The sequence below is a fragment of the Apis florea genome, unplaced genomic scaffold (assembly GCF_048593485.1).
Source record: "Apis florea isolate Af1SG1 unplaced genomic scaffold, ASM4859348v1 contig_3802_pilon, whole genome shotgun sequence".
NCBI lineage: Eukaryota > Metazoa > Arthropoda > Insecta > Hymenoptera > Apidae > Apis > Apis florea.
Genome location: NW_028256863.1, coordinates 2,197,540 through 2,218,271, shown reverse-complemented (window position 1 = coordinate 2,218,271; position 20,732 = coordinate 2,197,540). Strand labels below are relative to the sequence as shown.

Here is a 20,732-nt window from a genome sequence, read left to right as displayed (position 1 = left end):
CTAAATAAAGAAAAGATAAATATAATCAAAAATGAAATTTTAAAATGAAATATCTAGGCCACATAAAATTATAAATAAACATTAATAATTTTAAATGTTTCAAATATTGGTGAATTTACAAATGTTTATCAAGATTTTAATTAAAACAAATGAATATTTTAAATAATTTTGATTGAATGAATTGAATTGAATTGTTTTAATATTTTTGATATTTTTCATAAACCGACGAATATATTTGAAAAATTATATATATGATACAGACATAAATTTAAAAAAAAATAATTTGAAGTCTTAACTATTAAATAATTACTTTCATATTATTTAAAATAAATTTTAATTAAAACAAGCTAAAGATAACAATGATTCTTACTATTAAAACAATGGCAAATCATTCTCAAGAAATTTTCATCTATCTATATATAAAATATATGATGTAAAAAAATGCTTGAAAAAACAGTAAATTAGACAAATGAAATAAATTTAAATTTGCGATGAAAATTATTGTATAGTTAATAGAGAAGAAATAATGATAAATATTTTTTTCGTTCTTTAAAATAAAAGATGAAGCTCTTAAAGCATTCAAAATACCTTTTTTTTGTATAGTTATGAATTATTAATTAGTCTATATCAGATTTTGTAACGTCTTAAAAAAACATATCAATCTTATTGATTATATAGATATATAATAAAAAATAGATATAACCGAATTTTATACATGAATATTGATCTCTTCAGAATCTGTATTAATAAAATTTGTAGCTTCACTTTCGATTGGTACAGACCCGCCCGAATTCGATGTTTGTGAATTTGTTCGTATATTGCAATTTGTAATTTGAACAACAGGGGCTGGAAATTCTTCAACATCTGTGTATAAATTTACCGTATGTGGTTTAGTACTGCTCACAGAACATTCCAAGTCCGGTAACTCGCCTAATTAAATAATTAAAATTATCTCTTTTTTTTATTCAATATTTTAATCATTCATATTGATTGAATAATTATAACTATATAAATATATTCAATAATTAATCCTCAATAAATACTTCAAATACTAATCAACAATATATCATATTAAATTAAAACATAATAACAGGAATAATGAGAAGATAAATAATTTAAAAATAATTCTTACCATTAATACTATGAATATCAAACGGCCTGAAAACAGTGCCACTAGATGGTTCTCCAGCACTTACACTAGCTTCTTCATCTGTTGTATCTAATAATTCTTCAGAATCAGAACTAGTATTGAAGTGAATCATATCATGTTGTCTTGTTTGCGATCTTCTGGCACGATTAAAAGGATTCTCTCTCTGTCGTGAAAATGTTCCACCTTGAGTACCTAATAAAATATTTTTATTTCTCTAAAATATAAGTTAATGATTCTATATCTTTTAATGAGAAATTAAAGATTTCTTTTTTATACCTTGATGGCCTTCTCGAATCAAAGGTGTCGTATCGTCGGCATCCGAATCACTTTCGTCAGTAACAACTTGTTCATCCGCTGCAAAAACTTTCCGTTTACAAACAGGACAAACCCTACGATTTTTTGTTAGCCAAGGGTCAATACATTTTGTATGATATGCTAAAAATAAATAATATATTATTTATGATATAAATATTATTATAATATTTATATATAAAATATTTCAAATTTTTCAATATACTAACCACATATTGATACATACTAACCATGTGCACAAGGTAAAACTCTTAATTTTTCACCCTCAGCATAGTCATCTAAACAAATAGCACATGTTTCATATGGATCACCTTTTGTATACTTGTGCGTAGGAATCTTTTTCAAACTTGAATTAGGTAATCTATGTCTTTGTTGCCTTCTTCTATCTTTAATACACCTAACAATCTATAATTTATAAAAAAAAGGTTTTATTATATTTTTTTGCAATAAATATAGTAATTTAAATGTTATTTATTAATTTTAATTTTATTCTGCAAATCTCACCATAAAGATAACCATGATTAGAAAACATATCCCTACGACAATAGCAAAAGGCAAAAGTAAATGTGTTATATTAAATGGAGTGTCATCATTGATTAATACAAAATATAATTCATCATATAAATAATTTTCTTTAATAATCAATCCTGTAATTTCACTGACAAATACTGATGGTATTATTATTCCTGTAGGATCTTTAGCTAACATTGGTTCTGTAATAAAATACATACATATTTATACATTTCTATTATATATTTTCATTTATTAATTGGCCTATTTAAATACTGAAATTGTATTATGCAAATATTTTCAATGAAATAATCATTAAATCTATAATATTTTCTTATTTTATTTTAATAAGAATTACCTAGTTTGTTGCTGTTTACATTATGTATAATTACAGCATCATAACCAGCTTTTTGAGCCATTCGTACTTTTCTTTCAAAACTACAGTTATAGCGAGCAATTAAAGCTATCCAATTACCAATATAACTCGTACTATTAGGAGGACCCTGTATTTCATGACATGCTGTAGGTGGTTCTGCATATACAACCATCCCCTAATATAAAATTTTTCATAAACTATAATATATATTTTTTTTCTAATTTGTTTATTATATTATTCTATTTCATTTCACTATTAATATTGGATCATATTGATAATATTTTACAAATAAACTATTCACATTTATATATTTTACAAATAAATTCTATTCATATTTATATATCAATTAAAATCATACTTTTTAATTTAACCTTTAATTTTTTTTACAAATTATTTCAATTTTTTTTCTAAAATATATAATATAATATAGAGAGAAAATTATACAAATATTTCTTATAATTATAGATTAAATACCTTAATCCCTTCAGATGGTATCAAACCTCCAAATCTGGCAGGCATGTCTCTAAATTCTTCTTCAATTTGATGTCTTGCAGCCGCAGAAAATACTAAAATATCTGCTCTATTGCACATTACACAAAAGACAAGAAACATAAGCCACAGTTGAAGTTGGTGGCTTAAACAACACTGTTTCATGTTTTAAAATATCAAATTGTCTTGTCAACCTTAATATTTTATTAAAAATTTGTTTAATTGCTTCATTATATATTACATTTAGTTCTAAAATATTAATATATCCATGAACAAAATAATGCTAGCCTGTTAAAATAATTATAATATTTTCAGATTATATGTTTATATTTTATATGTAATTTAATATTATTTTATATATTTTATGTAAAATTACACTTAATCATTTTCATTTTTATAATTATTCAATGCTAATAACTAATAATATCATTAAGTAATATTTTTTTTCTTTATATAACAAAAACCTTAATTCATTCAGTAAAATAAATTTTCAAACTAATTAATAATAAAGTTAAAGAATATGATACATACACAGTAGTACTGTGATTTTTAACCATTCACAATATATTGTTTTAAACGATTAATTATCGATTATTCAATAAAGTATTCATAAACAAAAAATACAAACATTATTTTTTATCAGAACAAAATTGAAAAATTATATATTTAATGTGCAAAGGACATTCGTAAACACATTCAGTTTGATATATTGGTACGAATAGATAATAGAAGCATAGGAAATGATGATGAATCTCTCAAAGTATATCAAAATGTACAAGATATAATAAACAAATAAATAATTAATATATCCAAAAACAATATGCACATATAAATGAATATATACGCAACATCTGCGTAAATTTAACCCTGTAAATTTTCTTGTCAATAGGTAATAACACTCAAATGTAAATACGTAGATAATTTCGATACGTACTAGTATTTTTCTATCTTTTTTCATCCAGAAAAACACATTAAGTAAGACACACAGGGGACGTTGAATCGGTCGTACGTGCATATACATGCATTTACACACGTAATATTGTAGATAATATGAATGTGCAGTAAGATGTACACCGTTTACACATTGCACTTCATTTGTATCTTCTTTAATTCGTTTTCTACAAATTTCAGGTTATAACATTATAAAACGTTCTAAATATTGCACATCAATAAAAATATAAAATCCTTACGGCGATACTAAATTAACTGCGATGTGATAAATCCATTAAATAAAATTTGCAAGTAAATGTCAAAAATTTAGTTTTACAAATGAATCATTTATTCATAATTATTTCAATAAAAGTAATTCGAAGTTATATGTATGTATATATATATGTATATGTATATTATATATATATAAATGCGAAAATCACTTAAACAATAATTTTTTTAATATAAAAAAAAACTGTAACTTGATCCCTGGAGTCATGCGGATGTCATACATACATTTTTTTCTCTATTTTCTTGTGGAACAATCTGATAATGCCATGTCGGACGTATCTATATTATACGCAATGCAAGCGTTAAATTTAAATTTAAGTAAATCAATTTATAACTCATCAATTTTTACGTCATACGATTAATATTTTTTAAATTCTAGATTTAATTAAATTTTTCTTAAAACTTTCATTATTGCTATATTTGATTTATCAAAAAAATATTAATATTTAATATTATATTTACTTAAAATATTTTATATATTGAAAATGTTATGTAAATGTATATATAAAAATGTTTTATATATCGGTTTTTTCTACTATTTGCTAGATATTTTGTTTACTTTTATTGATATATTCAGATACAATATATATATTGTTTTATTTAAAAATAGAACAATTGTATCCATTGAATAAATTAAGCATATAATATGATTTCCATATAAAGTATATTTAAAGTATTCTTATATAATTGTTACATTAGACAAGATATGTATTACATCAAAACAACTTTAAATAATCACAGGCAAAATTGATTGCATAATAAAATCAATTAAGAAAAAATATTTTTCTTTTTGAAATTGTAAAATTTATACTTATTATACTTACAATTTCTTTACTTACTAACTTATTACATTTTACATTAAAATATTATGCATACGCATATATAATCTTTAATATTCTTTAATAATACATAATACAATGAAATTTAAATTGATTTAAACATGATTTATGATTTATAAAGTCAATAGAAATTATTCAAGAAATAATTACTGAATATGATATATTACATATTTTGCCTGAGTGACTTCAAAAAGATTATATTTTACAACCTAATAATTTTGATTTATAATATTCTCAACATTAATGTTACTTATAAATTACGATTAAGAATATATATAAGAATGATAAAATATTGTATAATATGAAAAAAAATTAATTAAAAAAAAAAAAAACAAGAATCCAGTTTATATATCAAAATATGGTAAATAAAAATATGTATTGAAGGCACTCATTGGCAAAATCGTTTACATTGAAAGAAATATTAAATTTACATCGCATCAAATTGCTTTCTATAATATTTTAATAATTAAATAAAAAAGAAAGAAATATATTTACTTTGATCCCATCATAATTTTCCAAGGGAAAATCTTTCATTCAGATTTTGTGCTTTATCAATAATAGCATTCTTTTTACTCTGATTAAATCGATTAATTCGTAAGTCAATATCTCTATCAAATGGTCTTCTAATTGTTTGCCCAGTTTTTTTTTCTTCTTTCTAAAATTGTTATCAAAATATTATATAAAAAAAATATGTAAAAAAAAAAAAAATAAAATAAAATAAAAAATCACTATTAAATAAATAAATACCAATTTTTTTTTTCGGAGTTTATCTTGATGTATTTCTAAAAGTGATTTTTCGCATTTTTTATTTTTCTGATAATCAGTTTCATCATTTTCAATAGATAAGTCTGTAATTAATGTTCTGTCATTATATAATTTTTCTTCTTCCTAAAACATGAATATTTAATATTATAATATAAAATATAATATTAATTTATATTTAGTAATTCCTTTTTACATAATAGTAAATATAAAATATGTATTTACTCGTTTTCGTTTTTCAGCTTTTTTTGCAGGAGTATCTGTCCAACATGATCTATCAGACATATCTGGACCTGCCCTCATCCGAAATTTTCGTGATGTTAATCCTAAATTATTGATTTGATTTGGTGGTAACTCAGTCATCCATTCTTCCCGTTGATTTAATATACTATAATCCTAAAATATTATATTTTAATTGTCTTTAATTATTTATCTTATTATTAATCTTAAAATATTTTTACTATAGTGAATATTAAGATAATTTATTTTACCTCATCTTTCTGTTCATTTTTAATTTGCTGAGCTCTTTGTTCTAATTGCTTATATACAAAATTATTTTCTAATGCTGGATGATTAGCAGGCAATGGACCTATACCATCTTCATCTTCAGATTCTATTTGATTTATTTCATAGTTATGAAATAACATTGCAGTATTTGGAAGAATAGGACCTATTATTTTTGTATTTATGTCATCATTATATTTCTGTTTTAACAAATGTGGTGGTAATGCTGGACCAAAAACAATATCCAAGTATGAATCATCTTCTTGCATTATATTATCTCGACTGATATTATTTTCTGTATCTTTTTCTATTTTTTCATTTATATTTCGTACATCATTTTTTGGTAAACAAGGTCCTATAAAATCTTTATTTGATTCCATATTATTGGAAGGATCAGTTAATTGCGGTGGTAAAACTGGTCCATATGTTGTAATTTTCTCACTAATATCTGTTGCTTTTACAGAATTGCAATTATTGAGATGCAAGGAAGTTGGTTCAGAGATGTACATATTATTTTCTTCCAGTGAAGTACATATTACTTCCCTACTATTTAAATCAATTATGTTTTTCCTCGATTCCATCAATATAGGTGATGTAGTATTTAATAAGATATCTGAAATGGTACCAGAATTATTATTACTGGAACCATAAAATAAATTATTCTTCCTTGCATTTACCTTTGGTAATTTCTCCATAGTTTCGATTTCTATCACATTTTTTGATGAATCATTATCTTCATTGTTAAAATATCTTTTCTTTGAATTTTTATCATGTAATTGTAATAATGAATTTTTATTTTTTACATTTGAAATATCAGTTATATTTTCACCTCTTTCTGATAGAATGTTGAATTCAGATAAATTTAATTCATTATATTCTTGATTTTCCATTTTTTCTATTTCTCTCTTTGTTAATGATTCATTATTGCAATAATCCTGTTTTATATTTTTGGATAAAAATTTTCTTTCATCTTCTTTCACCAATATTTTTTTATGAATATTATATTTTTCAAATTCTTCTCGAAACTTACTATCTTCAGATCTTATTTTACAGGCCTGACTACTTTTATCACGATTTCTATCACAAGTATGATGTTTATTATATTTTTCATGACATTTGTTTTTACATTTGTCACTTTGTGATCTATCATTTTCATTTCTGCTATGACATCGTTCTTGAGATTTATTATTTAGATGTTCATTTCGATCTTGACTTTTGTGTTTCTTTGTATCTTTTGTTTTGTGTTTCGAAGATAATGAAATACTTTTAGTATCTAAACTAATATCCTTTAAATTTTTATAATCTTTATTATTTTCACGTCTTGAATTTTTTGTTTGATTTTTTGAATATTTAGTAGAATATTTAGAATCTCTATTATCATTATTCAATTCTTTCGAATGTTTATGTTCTTCTCTATTATAGTTACGTTTAAATTTATCTTTTTTATTTTTATGCTCTATATTACTATAGCAAGATTCTTGTTGTGATTTCAAAGTTGATAATTTTCTCATTTTTGTATCCAATTGTATATTATCTTTACGGGTGGCTTCAAAACGAAATCGTCGCCCATCATCACTGTCTTGACTCTCAGAATCAGAATCCATTGTAGTCATAATTAATTACTGAAAGCAGCATAAATTTAATTCCTTATATGTCTATAAAAATAATATAACATATATATGCACACACGTATGCGAGCACACATATCGCGCGCGCGCGCACACACATACACACGCGACACATACACACGCGCGCACACACATACACACATATATATATAGTATGCATTCTAATTATCTTATTTAAAAGAATGGGACAATATTTTATAAAAATACTTTTAAAAACTAAGGTAAATAATACCTAGAATAAATAATTATAATTTAACTAAATAACAACTTTATTTAAAACACATTTGTATAAAACATAGTACATATGACAGAATTAAAGTATGAGTATGATAATTACTATTCTACACGTTTGTCTGTTTCCTTTGATTGAGTTTCGTTCTTCACACTTTCCATTATTCTTTTAACTTTACTTTGACTTGACTCTAATTTTGGAAGGGAAGTTATCTGTGGACTTGTTTGTAACATCTTCATTATTTTTGTTGTACTGTATTGAATAGATTTTACAAATCCAGCAGTTGCAATTCCTTTTAGACTTTGAGAAATACTAGATCTCCATATAATTTCTTTTAAACATTCTTCCAATATTTCTCCACAATCAGGATCATAAGCTATTGCACGTAAGCAATCTTCAGTATCTTTTGATCTTGGACCTTGAGACCATGCTCTAACAAGATTAACTTGAGGTATTCTTGGTAACTGATTTAAGTGATGTATTTTTGTTGCAGGACTTATATCTTGATGGCATATGACAGCCATTTTATCAGATTTTGGAATATCAACATAATTTTCAAAATGTTGTAAAATTGGACTATATAATTGTTTAAAGTATGTCAACTGAGGCAGAACAATGTTATTAATTTTTTCTTTATTTTCACCAAAAGTCATTCGAAAGTCACCATTATAGGATAAGCCAGTAATAGTTTTATAAAAATCAATTTCTGTAAAATGCTGTGGAAGTAATAATAAAGCTGCATGTACAGCTGAATGTAAATTTTGTACTAAAGCTGTAGTTAATTGAGAATATTCATTTGGTTCCATAAGTATTTTAACTGGTTTATGTAATCTTCCTGCTAAATATATATCAGTCCAATCTAATAAATCTTCTACTAATGATACTTCAGAAACGACACCATATTTAATAGTATATCCTTCTTTCATTTTAATTAATGTATTATAATATACTTTAGCACCCCATTTTTCTTGTACATTAGTAATTACTTTATGTCCAAGAAATCTTAATGGTTGAGCATAATGTTTAGGATTAAGTTTTAAGTTTTCAGCATGCCATTGATTTACATTACGAACAACAAATATAAGATCCACCATAGTGTTAGATTCATTGTTTAATTGTTTAAATGCTGCAGATCCATATGCAAAACAAAACTTTATATTTCTTGGAAAATATTTAAGTATATCTTTTAATTGATGAATTCCTATCAATTTTTCCATTATATTGAGACATCAACAATACAATCAAATTTTATGTAAAAGCACTCAATAGCTTTAATTCTGCATAATACTTCTTTATCCTCAAATATTAAACTAAAAATTTTTATGTAATATCATTACATATGCTTGTTTTTTTCTTGCCAGAGTACAGTTGATTTGTTTTGTATTATCAATATAAATTAATTAAAATTATAAATATAATTAGAAGAAAGAATACTGCAAAATAATAAAGTATAGCACTTGAAATGAAATAAATATTTTAAGTTTAAATCTTTTTAAAGTTTCAATAAAAAATTTATAAATTTTTGGACATTTGTAATCAACTGCGCTCTTTGTTAACAAAGATTCATTCTACTTAACCTAAAACTTTTTAATATAAATTGTTTAATCAATATAATCACTTACTAAGTCGATGAAATATTGTATATCGAAGATTTGTTATGATGTATCAATTTCAATAATATAGTTAATTTAAAATAAACAGACATAAATAAACAACGAAATTATAATATTTCAATATGCTTTGCATTGAATCTAGAAAAATATGACTACTTAAATTGTACTTATATATATTTAGTACGTATAATCTGATTTACATTGGCTAACATAGAAATTTGTGCTCTGATTTCATTGAATTGTAATCAATTAATTATTTCAATATATTAATTTATTTTAGTTACATATTTTAATATATTTTTATAATTTAATTTTTTTTGTATCAATAATATAATTAATTATTTTAATAATTTTGATTTTTTTTTAAAAAAGTTTCATTATATTTGATAATATATCTATGTATATTATGTTCATCATGGCATATAATTGAAAATAAACAAAACCATGTGATCAAAATCTAGGGGAATTAAGGTCAAATTCATAATTCTAAAATATGAAATAACTATTTTTCTTCATATTATAAAATTTTTCATGGAATTATTTGTCAATAAGTAATGTAAATTATACAATAATAAACACAAATTATTATTAAGATTAAAAATCATAAATACAAACATTTTTATAAAAATAAACAATTGATAAAAAAAATTATGATAAGCATCAACGTATTTTGCGCAACATTTCGATTTCAATTTCGTCTGTCAAATAACTAAAGTCAACATTTATCAGGAATTTTGGTAAGTTGATTCGTTCATTTCTGGTATTTTCAATGAATATAATACACAAGATAATAAAAAAGATTCGTTCATAACTCTTCCAATTTCCACTTATGCTTAATTTCTTTATTATATATTTTTACATTTTCGTTATATATTTTTTTCAAAATTGGTTAAAAAATTATTCACTTTAAAACAACAAATTAAAACAAAAAATTATTTATAACTTTGAAAATATTCATTTTTTGAATTATGTTTATTGAAACTTTTTTTTTTTAATAAATATTATTTATCCTAGAATTTATAATTCTTTTTTTTAATCACCCTGTATATAAAACTTATTCATCCTAGTACATTTTTTGATGCAACTTCTAGTATGTACAATGTAACTGCTAATTCCAGATTGGTTATACTTTATCTAGATTTAAAATAATATATATCATAAAGTAATATTTCGTAAGTATATTTCAAAATATATTGTGCACTATCTGTTATTTATATATGCACATCTAAATTTGACAATGTGGAGTGCATAATAAAATATAATTGTAAAAAATTGTAAAAAACGTATGATTGAATTAGTGATTTTAGATTGTACAACTGATATTATTTAAGTAAAGAATATTATTTAATTATATTTATTGATATATTATAAGAAAGAGATTTATTTAAATAAAATACTAGGTATTGTACTAAAATTTATATAATTTACAAATTATTCTGTAGAATATTAATTAATAACTTTATATATATTATGAATAATATAAACAAATTATTATAGATATAGAAATTAAATATGGAAATTGATGAAAATAATGCAACGGCTTCAACGGATACACCAATGGAAGTTGATGATGATACTTCTGGAAAAAATAGTATTATGTCAACAAATACTCCTAGTGCTATAAAAGTAATGGCATCTTCAGGTACTGTTGGCTCTGTTTCTATTAGTCTTCATCCTCTTGTTATAATGAATGTTAGTGAACATTGGACTAGACTTCGTGCCCAAGAAGGAACAGATCAATTAGGTATATATATTGCATATTTTTTGCTTAATTATTTATATTCTTCATAATTTAATTAATATTTTAGTATATGGAGCATTAATTGGCAAACAAAAAGGACGCAACATAGAAATTATGAATTCTTTTGAATTAATGTTTACATGTATTAAAGATGATGTGATAATTGATAGAGACTATTATAATACTAAAGAAGAACAATTTAAGCAAGTTTTTAGTGAAATGGATTTCCTTGGGTGGTATACTACAGGTGACATGCCTAATGAAAGAGATATTACAGTACATAAACAACTTTGTGAAATTAATGAGAGCCCTGTGCTATTAAAACTTGATCCAAGACCAAAAAATACTGATGTATGTATTTGCTCTTATTATTATTATATTTGCTCTAATTATATTATATTATATTATATTTGCTCTAATTTTATATATGTATTATATTTAATAACACATTACATTTTTTAGCAACTTTCTGTTTCTATGTATGAATCAGTAATTGACTTAGTAAATGGAGAAGCTACAATGTTGTTTGTTCCATTGACTTATACATTAGCAACAGAAGAAGCAGAAAGAATTGGAGTAGATCATGTAGCAAGAATGTGTAGTAATGATCAAGGAGAGAGTTCATTAGGTAACTTCATATCTATTATATTAATTCATAATTAAAAAATAAAATAATACTTCATTGGTAATTTGTAATAGTTGCTGAACATCTCACTGCACAACATAGTGCTATAAAAATGTTACATTCAAGAGTAAAATTAGTTCTAAAATATGTACAAGCTGTACAAAATGGAGAATTGAAAGGAAATCATGAAGTTTTAAGAGCAGCTTGTTCTTTAGGACACAGATTACCAGTTTTAAATAATCCTAAATTCAAAGCTGATTTTTATAATGTAAGTATTTGTTACAATATCATCAAAAGAACAACTTACTTGCATACTTAATATATTATATTTTTTAGCAATGTAATGATTTTGGCTTGATGACGTATCTTGGTATTATAACAAAAGGTTGCAACAATATAAATCAATTTGTTAATAAATTCAATATTTTGTATGATAGGCAAGGTGTTGGTCGTCGTTTGCGAAGCCTTTTTTTGTAATGAGTAAATAGAATTCATTGTTTTTTTATACTTGTACCTTTTTTACTCTAAAAATTATAATGAATACTTCTGGAATTTCAGAAATTCAATGCAGTAAATTTGGTTAATAAATCAAATGTTGTAATAGATATTGTACCTCATAAAAATAAATATAAAAATAAAATAAATATTGCAATATTTGGTTTCAGTTCACAAGGATAGATTAAATTCTATGTATCTATCTCATTATATAAATCTTTTAATATGTGCTTCGTATTTTTTTTTAATATACAAAGAGATAACATACATACAAAGAAAATTTTGAAACACATTCTAATATAATATTTTTTAAAGTGAAACGTACATCGAGAATGTATTTACAAATGGCTGATATAGATGTTATTATATGTTTTTTTATGGAAGACGTCTCATAGTATGTATATATATTTTATATTTATATTTTCAGAGGCCACATTCCTTTCTTCTTACATATTTAATTTTTTATAGTTTATGTAATCTATTTTGTATAAATTATATTCAAATATAAAAAAGCGGCCTATAAAATACGACTATAATCTTTATCTAAAAATCTATTTGAGTATTACATATATTTTTACTTAATATATATAACTTATAAATATTATACTGTACAAAATATAGTATAGTATATTGTGCCTCGTTAATTATTGCAGATAACTGTTAAGTTACATATCTTATGTATTATCCGTAAACATAAAACAGAATTGACTTTTCATATGACTAGAATAATTGAACTTGGACAAATTTCATTTTAGTGAAATTTTTTGCATATAATTTCACTAAATAATTATGTTACTTATGTTACACGAAGAATATTTTGATATTATTTGTATAATATGTAGTATAATATTTTCTAAAATGTATACGAAATTTTCAGTTTTTATCTTTGTACGTCATAAGTTGTGCGAATTTGTTTGATATTGATATGAAATGTTTAATTCACAAAATTCATTTTCTTCTTCTGATTCTTCTTCTTTCTTCTGATTTATATAAATCTTAAAAAATTAAAATCTTTTCTCACTGTAAGATTTCCTACAAATAATTTCTGAAATACATTTTTTTTACTTTCAAAAATTGCAAAAGACACACGCTCATTTGTTGTACTATTTTGGTATTATCTTCAAGTATTTAATAGGCTGTCTTCAATCATAGTAGCAAGTATATCTACCAAAACTGACAGCATTGAATCGGGCTAAGGACTTGGTTTATCCATACCAATTATTTCTTCAAAAAGAGTATTTCTCCCTTCTGTTCTTTCTTCAATAATATGTAATGCAAATCTTAATGTTGCTGCAGCTAAATCACCAACTGACCAATGTCTATCCATAAGAACTCTACTCACAGTATCTAACTAAAATAATTAAAAAACTAAAATTGTTTAAAAAGTAATATATATATACAATTATATTATATTTACTACCTTTGACAAACTGGGATTTCCTGTGGTGTAATATATTAATTTTGGCACTCCTGCCAAAGAAGCAGCAAGCCATTGAATAACAAGTTTCAATTGTGGATCTCCTTTTAAACGAGATCCACATCCCCAATTACCTGTAGCAATAGATAATAATCCACCTGTTTGTGGACTACCATCTCTTGGTATCTAAAAAATTGTTAGCAAACTTAAAATTGTATGAGTTATTTTAAAATATTCAATTCAATCACGCAAAATTATTGAATTTTAAACAATATTATTATAAAAAATATAAGAAGTTATATTAATTATAAATTATATTAGAAATATACGAATAAGAAATATTTATAAGATGTTATCAGATAGAATGAGAGACAAATCATTGGTTATTAAAAATTATTGCAATTACAAATTATTTTAAGCTAAATCATAGAAAAATCACATATTTACAATATCATGCAATAAGTTATTATAGTAAAAGAATTAATTGGTACCATGCATTATATTTATAAAACAGAATTAAGATATTCATATAACATAAATTTGCTCACATTAAATGTTATATGTGATTCTAATTGTTGTATAATTCTATTATCATTTTTGATATTAAAAGATTTTGTTGTATTTTTCCCTTTTGGCCCAGATGTAATTAAAGAAATAGGATTAGATAAATATATAGTAGTTTCATCATCAACCAATGTTTGAAAAACTTCAGATGTAAATGTTATTGTTCTAAGTTTTTTACGCTGAATATCCTTTATCTCTTTTGACATAGTATAATTATTTAAAGCATCTTCATAATATTCTATATCTTCAGACACAGGTACCTGTATAGCGTAATGAACTGATGAGATTTGGCTATGTATGAAAATTATCTAATATTAAGCTTTAGTTTGTCTCTCATTCTTTATCATGTAATGATTTAAAAATTATCAATGTAATAATTTATAAATTATTAACAATCCATCATAAAATTTTTTTTGCATTTTGTTTGTATATTATTATTATTTTGTTTAAAGATCAAATAATTAAAGATTAAGTAACTGAAGAAAAAAAACATTTTGTTTCTTACTGATTGTTGTCTCCTATTTTTCTGACGGGCTAGCTCTAAACTCAAACTTCTCACAGCCAAAGCTAATTTGTGACTTTGATTTACATCAGTAGAATCAATAAAAGGTTGTGGTTCACCCTCTTGAACTGGAACACCAGCAAATGATTCACTGAGAGCTCTTTTCAATAATGAACCTGCAAATTGAACTACAGCTCTATCTCTCGCATCTAATTCGCGAGATTCATCGTTTGCTATAGGATCTTCTAACCATTTAGCCAGTTGTTCATAAACTTCTTCAAGCTCTGAACAAAAATCTTAAAATAAAATAATAAATCAGTTTTCTTATCTTTAAAATTTTATATAAGATATAATCAATTTAAGATAAATAATAAATAAAAATAAAGCAGTTAAAAATAAAATATGTTTATACTTACCGGAGTTATATTCAGTGCTGAAGCTATACCTACTGCTAGCACTTGTATCTTTTCTTTGTAACATAGGTTGATTTTGCCGAAATCTACCTAACCACTTTTGTTCAGCTTCTAAAGATTCTTTCAAAAAATCTTCATCTACTGTTTCATCCCGTAGAACAAAACCTCTTGAACCTCCTCTTTTTACTCTGTATGATTTTATATAAATTAAATAAATTGTAAATATAAATATCAAGTTTAAATAAATTTTCGTACTTGATGTCTTGATCACAAACATGACTTCCAGATACGCTTATTCCTACTGCATAACTACTCTCTCCAAATGAAGTATTCACTGATGTAGCTCCAGTAGCTGTATTTTCTCGTTTTAACGCTTCTCTTAAACGTTGAGCGAAAGTTCCTCTTCGCTCTTGGGTATCTAACTGAGTACTGTAGCGTTTATTTAATTTTTGTTCTTCTTCTTCTATACATTATAATAAATAATAATACATAGATTTCATGTTTTATATAATAAAAAATTATATATACATACCCAAATCTTCATCTATAGTATCTTTTGCACTATGAAAACTGTCTGTACTTTGACTATTACAACTACTATAAACCGACATTTGACCAAGTGATTTTCGTGTAACTGGTAAAACTTCTCCACTAGATCCAAGAACGATAAACCGATTTCTTTTGTTTGTATAATTAGTATCATTATATATTTTATGAGGACTAGATGGTCTTGTAGATTTGCCATTTGGTTTACTACGAATTTCTGTTAAAATATCATACTTGTATTCATGTAATATAGATTTTGCTAAAAACAAATGTAAATTATAGTTTTATGATTATTAATTATGTTTAATGACTTTTCTGCTATACTTCCTTTAGTACTATTATTTATTGACAATACTTTATCATCACCTTCTATTTCTGGAGGAGTGCTACTAAAACTTTCTCCAATTGGTGATAATCTCCGAGAACCTACTACATCTATATCTGATTCTGATTTTACAGGATCAGTTGGACTACTCGGTATATGTCTTTGTCGGAAACCAAGTAGAGATTTATTCATTTCTCGTAATATATTATCTTCTTCAAATTGTGATAAAGGTAACTGTGAATAATCTTCAGGATCAATACAGCATACCGTTACCTATATAAAAATAACAGAAAAACATCGTAAACAAAAATATTAATTGAATTGCATATCAAATTCAGAAGAATGATATAATATACTAACAATATTTGGTTTCGCCAGAGCTTCAAATATAGCTTTGTTACGAGGATCATTTATTCTAGATATATGTCTAACTCCTTCAACAATTAGAACTTCGTTATCTTCTAAAGCCTCGACAGACAATATTGCCACAAGCATTTCGGGATGTGTTACTATCTAAGAATTAAATTAATTGTTCGTTGATTTATATTTCAAAAACAATTTCTATTTTTTTATTTTTAGTTTATTTTTTTCTGTCTTCCATTTTTTTTTTTTTTTTTTTTTTTTTAGAGAAAACTATGATTAACTCAGGTCAAAATTATTTTTCTCACGTCTTTAATTATTTACATGTACAGTTTCTTGCGTAACATCACCATCAAGTACACCGCCACCAAATTTAGCACTTGCAAAGCAAACTCGCAAAACTTTAGTTTCTGGTTCTATTCTATCTAGGCGACCCTCATGGCGTATCATCAACGGGCACAAAGGAACGTTACTTTCCAACCAATCTTCAATAGTTAACCATTGTTTCGATGTCATTACCTAGAAATGTTATATTTATTTTGACGTTATGAGATTTTTTTACATTGTGATATCATATACAATACCTGTCTAGAAATTATTAGTTTTCCATCTAACGCGTTTTCGGTATCAAGATAATCGTAGTAACGAAATATGCTTCTTAGCTTGGCTTTTTGACCATTACTGAAAAACAATACAAAATTACATTTATAATTCCTTTTCATCTTATTTAAATTTTCTCACAAAGCACCTTGAAATTTAAATATTTTCTATTTAATATTTTTAATATTTTTAACTTAACCCTTACTTATGAAGATGTTTGAAAAAATTTGTGAAATTGAAGTCCCGTAAAGTTGGGTGCGTCTTCGCAGTTCTTTTTGGATACGTGGAGAAGAACGCGTTCGCGATTAAAGATGAAATGAAAGCATAACTGTACTCGACGCAATCCCCTATAGTACAGGTACATAATATGTTGTTTTCTTTTATTTCTAATTGTATTAGCAATCATTTTATATGAAATTAATTTAAATTACCTTGTTGCTGAAGACTGAAGTGTAAACCTTGTGGAGGTTTACAGGATCTTAAAGCTTTTGCTCTTTCTACCATTCGTGGTATTGTATTTACAAAAATTTGATCCTGTTCAGTAGAATCAAGATCGGTATCAAGGAAAGTTGCTAATCCAGAAAATAATTCAGGATCTTGTATGTCCTCTTCAGGATCGAGACTTATGCTGTAAAACAAAAATAAAATATTTTAAAACAATTATTAAGATTGGCTAGAAAACGTATAAAAACACGTAACAGTTATACAAAGAACATTCAATATATGGGTAATTTTGTACAAAGAGCGGTGTACTTAAGAAAATTTGGGTACATCTTTTATGGATATTTAGAAATACTTTGGTCATATACCTTTTCAGTATGCATTGTTCCTCGTATCTTTATAACAGCATGTAGCAAAAAAATCGAGTTCGTTAATATCTCCGCGAGACAAAGCAATCATATCATTTCGAAATATACATATAATACATTTGCGTTGCCAAATAATTGAAAATCAAATATGCGTGTTGTTTATTAAAGTAGCTTCAGTCACAATGCACTTACTTGCACATGTCATGTAATCTTTGCATCGCTTCCACGAGATCTTCGGAATTTCTGGCAGCTGCCGCTCGCTCCAGTTGTTTTACCACAGCCGGCCACCATGGTAAATCACAAGGTAACATTACTAGAGCCATTCTAATTGCAGATCTAAACATCAAATATCACGGCATTCGATCTATTATATACATATATTCGAACTATTTATATACAAATTGAAAAGAATTCAACAAAAATTTCAATGAAAATTAGTAATCTCAGTTGCTAATCGGATCAATTTGTTTGATTAATATATATTTGTATTTTTAAGCGAATCTTGTACTTTGAATATTATATTTAGATATGTGAAATATTTAATGTATATATTTTTCGAATCAATTATAATAGTGTTTCACTAATTGTCATTAATTAAAATTTTCCTTACAAATTCTAATAATTGTTTTGATGAAATAAACATCTTGTTATCACATAGTATAATTAGTATTATACTATGTAGCTTAACTATGTAAAAAAATTATTAAAATAAGAAAAATAAATCTAAATATCTTATAAAATTATTAAAAATTTTTCTGAAATGAAAATGATGATAAGTACGACTATATTTAATGAATTTAAATTACATGCATATGTAGATATGCGCTTAAAAAAAAATGTTCTGAATTTTTCTTCCTATTTTTCTTATATTTAATGTTATATACTTGTTACAAATAAATCCAAAAATTATGTAAATCGTATTAAGACAACGGATAATAATTTTTTAAATATCTAATTCGATAACAATTTTTGTGATAATAAACAAATCATTATTACATATAAAATTAAATAAAAGAATAAAAATAAATAATTCTCAAAATGTAAATTAATTTTCAAAATGGAATTTTTTTCTTGCAATTAATTCTAATAATCAATTTCTTTTATATTAAACTATTTACATGTTAGTTATAATAAATCTTCTAAAATGAATTAATATATCTAATTTAAGAATTAAATATTAATTATATATGATATTAAATCGTATTTTATTATATGATATTCTACTTCAATTTTATGTAAGTTATTTTATTTAAAATTCAATTAAATTCTTCAATATATATATTTATTATTCTTTACTTTGTGTATTAAGTATATTATTACAATATATATTATTACGTATTAGTATAATTGCAAATGTATTCTTTCGAAGAAACGCAAGTAGTACAGTTTAAAACAAGCGCGATAGATCTACCGAATCACCGATAGAGCATACGTACATATGTTTACGCGCGAAATGTCGCGTAAAAATAAATATTCCATGGTTATAAAATGAAACAAGGTTTCACGCGCCATGTAACTCGATATCCTTGGTTCCTCGCTTAAAAATACTCGTTGTATTCCTTGTAAAATGGAACCTCCAATTAATCTTTAAATATACATACTACATGTAGCATGAATGTTACAATAATTATAAAGTAAAACTTTATGTAAAAATACGATGTAATTTTTACAAATAAATTTTTTTTTATATATATTATTTTTATTGCTCTTAAAAATTTATAAATTGTAAAACGTTGTATTAACGTATTAATATATAGATATATAAGAATAGATCATTAATTAATTTACCTGATGCTTTTCCCGGTTCATTTCAAACCGTAAATATTAAAATATTAAATATTCGATTTCGATTCGGTTTTTGTAAAGCATTAGTCAATTTTAGCCAATGAAGAATATATAAAATTCCATCAAGGTTCCCATATGGACCTTAAATTGCTTGTGCGCCTGGCGGAAAGGGTAGTATGGTTAGTAATCTTTCGTCGCGAAGATAGTATAATTAGTTTCTCTTGTAGGTAAAGAAAAATTTAGCCGGTAATATTATCATATAGAGAAATGCTAAATAATATTTTTGCAAAACACATTCACGACTACTTAAAACTAGAATTTATATAATCACCTAATTTACTCGATAGGTTGTCGATCAGCTGACGCAATCACAAATAAATTCACATCTTAATATATGCCATTGCGTCAACGAACATGCTGCATATCGCATGAGTACACATGTAATTGTAACATCTTCAAAATGTAGAGAACATCTTACATAGAATCAAATTAAATGATTTTTGATAAGGATTTTGCAATCTTTGGATAGCAATCTTTGATATAATATAATTAATTCATTCACAACAAACTTGGCGCGATAAACTTATCGAATTAATTATTACAAAAAAATGAATTCAATTTTGTGCATAGATAGCATACAACTGCGAAATGTCCCACCGTTAACTACAACACTACGGTTGTGCACACGCGATGGCTGGCTTTCCTTTTACTTTGTTCACAAGCCGCAACCGGCGGTTGGCGTTGTACTACGCACTATTTATAGAGCGGCGCCGGCGCCCTGCCAAAGCTTATACAGATTTTTTCATATATTCGTTTATATTTTATTAAACTTATATGCAAAAATGTATTTTTGAAGTTCTTATTTATCAATATGAATTCATAGTAAATAAAATAATATCTGAGATAATGCTTGA

The 20,732-nt window shown here is 24.8% G+C and overlaps 5 protein-coding genes and 1 long non-coding RNA gene across 21 annotated transcripts; 2 read left to right on the top strand and 4 right to left on the bottom strand.

The window, feature by feature from the left end:
• Positions 1 to 317: 317 nt before the first annotated feature.
• LOC100870382 (E3 ubiquitin-protein ligase RNF167) lies at positions 318 to 4,352 on the bottom strand. Of its 6 annotated transcripts, none has more exons than XM_086916430.1 (9): positions 4,284 to 4,352; positions 3,772 to 3,955; positions 2,823 to 3,125; positions 2,331 to 2,523; positions 1,967 to 2,175; positions 1,693 to 1,867; positions 1,427 to 1,585; positions 1,133 to 1,342; positions 318 to 930 (listed from the first exon to the last, which is right to left on the bottom strand). In XM_086916430.1, the coding sequence occupies exons 3-9, from the start codon at positions 3,000 to 3,002 to the stop codon at positions 710 to 712; spliced, it is 1,347 nt and encodes a 448-aa protein (XP_086772556.1). In that variant the 5' UTR covers positions 3,003 to 3,125; positions 3,772 to 3,955; positions 4,284 to 4,352; the 3' UTR covers positions 318 to 709. The 6 variants fall into 6 exon arrangements, with proteins under 6 accessions (XP_086772556.1, XP_086772557.1, XP_086772555.1 ...); XM_086916431.1 differs by lacking the exon at positions 4,284 to 4,352 and adding an exon at positions 4,028 to 4,233 and having other exon boundaries at positions 2,823 to 3,086; XM_086916429.1 differs by lacking the exon at positions 4,284 to 4,352 and adding an exon at positions 4,028 to 4,168.
• LOC116414179 (uncharacterized) lies at positions 3,873 to 6,066 on the top strand. Its single transcript, XR_015294886.1, has 2 exons — positions 3,873 to 4,079; positions 5,902 to 6,066. It is a non-coding gene; the product is annotated as an uncharacterized LOC116414179 (long non-coding RNA).
• On the bottom strand, positions 4,704 to 9,784 carry LOC100870266 (uncharacterized). Its single transcript, XM_086916426.1, has 5 exons — positions 9,646 to 9,784; positions 6,151 to 7,785; positions 5,885 to 6,055; positions 5,645 to 5,785; positions 4,704 to 5,552 (listed from the first exon to the last, which is right to left on the bottom strand). The coding sequence occupies exons 2-5, from the start codon at positions 7,774 to 7,776 to the stop codon at positions 5,403 to 5,405; spliced, it is 2,088 nt and encodes a 695-aa protein (XP_086772552.1). The 5' UTR covers positions 7,777 to 7,785; positions 9,646 to 9,784; the 3' UTR covers positions 4,704 to 5,402.
• On the bottom strand, positions 8,043 to 9,839 carry LOC147656190 (phosphatidate cytidylyltransferase, mitochondrial). The gene is made up of 2 exons (XM_086916433.1): positions 9,646 to 9,839; positions 8,043 to 9,333 (listed from the first exon to the last, which is right to left on the bottom strand). The coding sequence occupies exon 2, from the start codon at positions 9,238 to 9,240 to the stop codon at positions 8,128 to 8,130; it is 1,113 nt and encodes a 370-aa protein (XP_086772559.1). The 5' UTR covers positions 9,241 to 9,333; positions 9,646 to 9,839; the 3' UTR covers positions 8,043 to 8,127.
• Positions 9,816 to 12,646, top strand: CSN6 (COP9 signalosome subunit 6). 5 transcript variants are annotated; one of them, XM_086916434.1, is made up of 7 exons: positions 10,053 to 10,373; positions 11,134 to 11,380; positions 11,445 to 11,728; positions 11,840 to 12,005; positions 12,077 to 12,270; positions 12,339 to 12,482; positions 12,561 to 12,646. In XM_086916434.1, the coding sequence occupies exons 2-6, from the start codon at positions 11,149 to 11,151 to the stop codon at positions 12,477 to 12,479; spliced, it is 1,017 nt and encodes a 338-aa protein (XP_086772560.1). In that variant the 5' UTR covers positions 10,053 to 10,373; positions 11,134 to 11,148; the 3' UTR covers positions 12,480 to 12,482; positions 12,561 to 12,646. The 5 variants fall into 5 exon arrangements, with proteins under 5 accessions (XP_012340629.1, XP_086772560.1, XP_086772562.1 ...); XM_086916436.1 differs by lacking the exon at positions 10,053 to 10,373 and adding an exon at positions 10,530 to 10,808; XM_086916435.1 differs by lacking the exon at positions 10,053 to 10,373 and adding an exon at positions 10,726 to 11,036.
• A 51-nt stretch (positions 12,647 to 12,697) lies between these two features.
• LOC100869905 (uncharacterized) lies at positions 12,698 to 20,539 on the bottom strand. 7 transcript variants are annotated; one of them, XM_012485164.3, is made up of 17 exons: positions 20,150 to 20,531; positions 19,822 to 19,977; positions 19,470 to 19,592; positions 18,226 to 18,369; positions 17,656 to 17,852; positions 17,430 to 17,571; positions 17,209 to 17,305; positions 16,949 to 17,143; positions 16,625 to 16,777; positions 16,306 to 16,537; positions 15,926 to 16,198; positions 15,649 to 15,856; positions 15,397 to 15,581; positions 14,984 to 15,276; positions 14,463 to 14,738; positions 13,918 to 14,100; positions 12,698 to 13,848 (listed from the first exon to the last, which is right to left on the bottom strand). In XM_012485164.3, exons 4-17 carry the CDS (start codon positions 18,354 to 18,356, stop codon positions 13,690 to 13,692), a joined length of 2,724 nt encoding a protein of 907 aa, XP_012340618.1. In that variant the 5' UTR covers positions 18,357 to 18,369; positions 19,470 to 19,592; positions 19,822 to 19,977; positions 20,150 to 20,531; the 3' UTR covers positions 12,698 to 13,689. The 7 variants fall into 7 exon arrangements, with proteins under 7 accessions (XP_012340618.1, XP_012340617.1, XP_012340619.1 ...); XM_012485163.3 differs by lacking the exon at positions 19,470 to 19,592 and having other exon boundaries at positions 20,150 to 20,539; XM_012485165.3 differs by lacking the exons at positions 19,470 to 19,592; positions 19,822 to 19,977 and having other exon boundaries at positions 20,150 to 20,493.
• Between the last annotated feature and the right edge of the window lie 193 nt (positions 20,540 to 20,732).

Coding starts and splice junctions, on each gene's coding strand:
- LOC147656190 (XM_086916433.1), bottom strand. CDS start 9,240: ATGGAAAAATTGATAGGAATTCATCAATTAAAAGATATACTTAAATAT.
- LOC100869905 (XM_086916420.1), bottom strand. CDS start 18,377: ATGTTTAGATCTGCAATTAGAATGGCTCTAGTAATGTTACCTTGTGAT. Junction 15,582..15,648: donor GTTTGTGATCAAGACATCAA/GTACGAAAATTT, acceptor AAAATCATACAG/AGTAAAAAGAGGAGGTTCAA. Junction 13,849..13,917: donor GAAATCCCAGTTTGTCAAAG/GTAGTAAATATA, acceptor TAATTATTTTAG/TTAGATACTGTGAGTAGAGT.
- LOC100870266 (XM_086916426.1), bottom strand. CDS start 7,776: ATGACTACAATGGATTCTGATTCTGAGAGTCAAGACAGTGATGATGGG. Junction 6,056..6,150: donor AAAATGAACAGAAAGATGAG/GTAAAATAAATT, acceptor ATAATATTTTAG/GATTATAGTATATTAAATCA. Junction 5,553..5,644: donor AACTCCGAAAAAAAAAATTG/GTATTTATTTAT, acceptor TAACAATTTTAG/AAAGAAGAAAAAAAAACTGG.
- LOC100870382 (XM_086916430.1), bottom strand. CDS start 3,002: ATGAAACAGTGTTGTTTAAGCCACCAACTTCAACTGTGGCTTATGTTT. Junction 1,586..1,692: donor AGTTTTACCTTGTGCACATG/GTTAGTATGTAT, acceptor ATTTATTTTTAG/CATATCATACAAAATGTATT. Junction 931..1,132: donor TGATATTCATAGTATTAATG/GTAAGAATTATT, acceptor TTATTTAATTAG/GCGAGTTACCGGACTTGGAA.
- CSN6 (XM_012485175.3), top strand. CDS start 11,149: ATGGAAATTGATGAAAATAATGCAACGGCTTCAACGGATACACCAATG. Junction 11,381..11,444: donor AGAAGGAACAGATCAATTAG/GTATATATATTG, acceptor TTAATATTTTAG/TATATGGAGCATTAATTGGC. Junction 11,729..11,839: donor CAAGACCAAAAAATACTGAT/GTATGTATTTGC, acceptor TACATTTTTTAG/CAACTTTCTGTTTCTATGTA.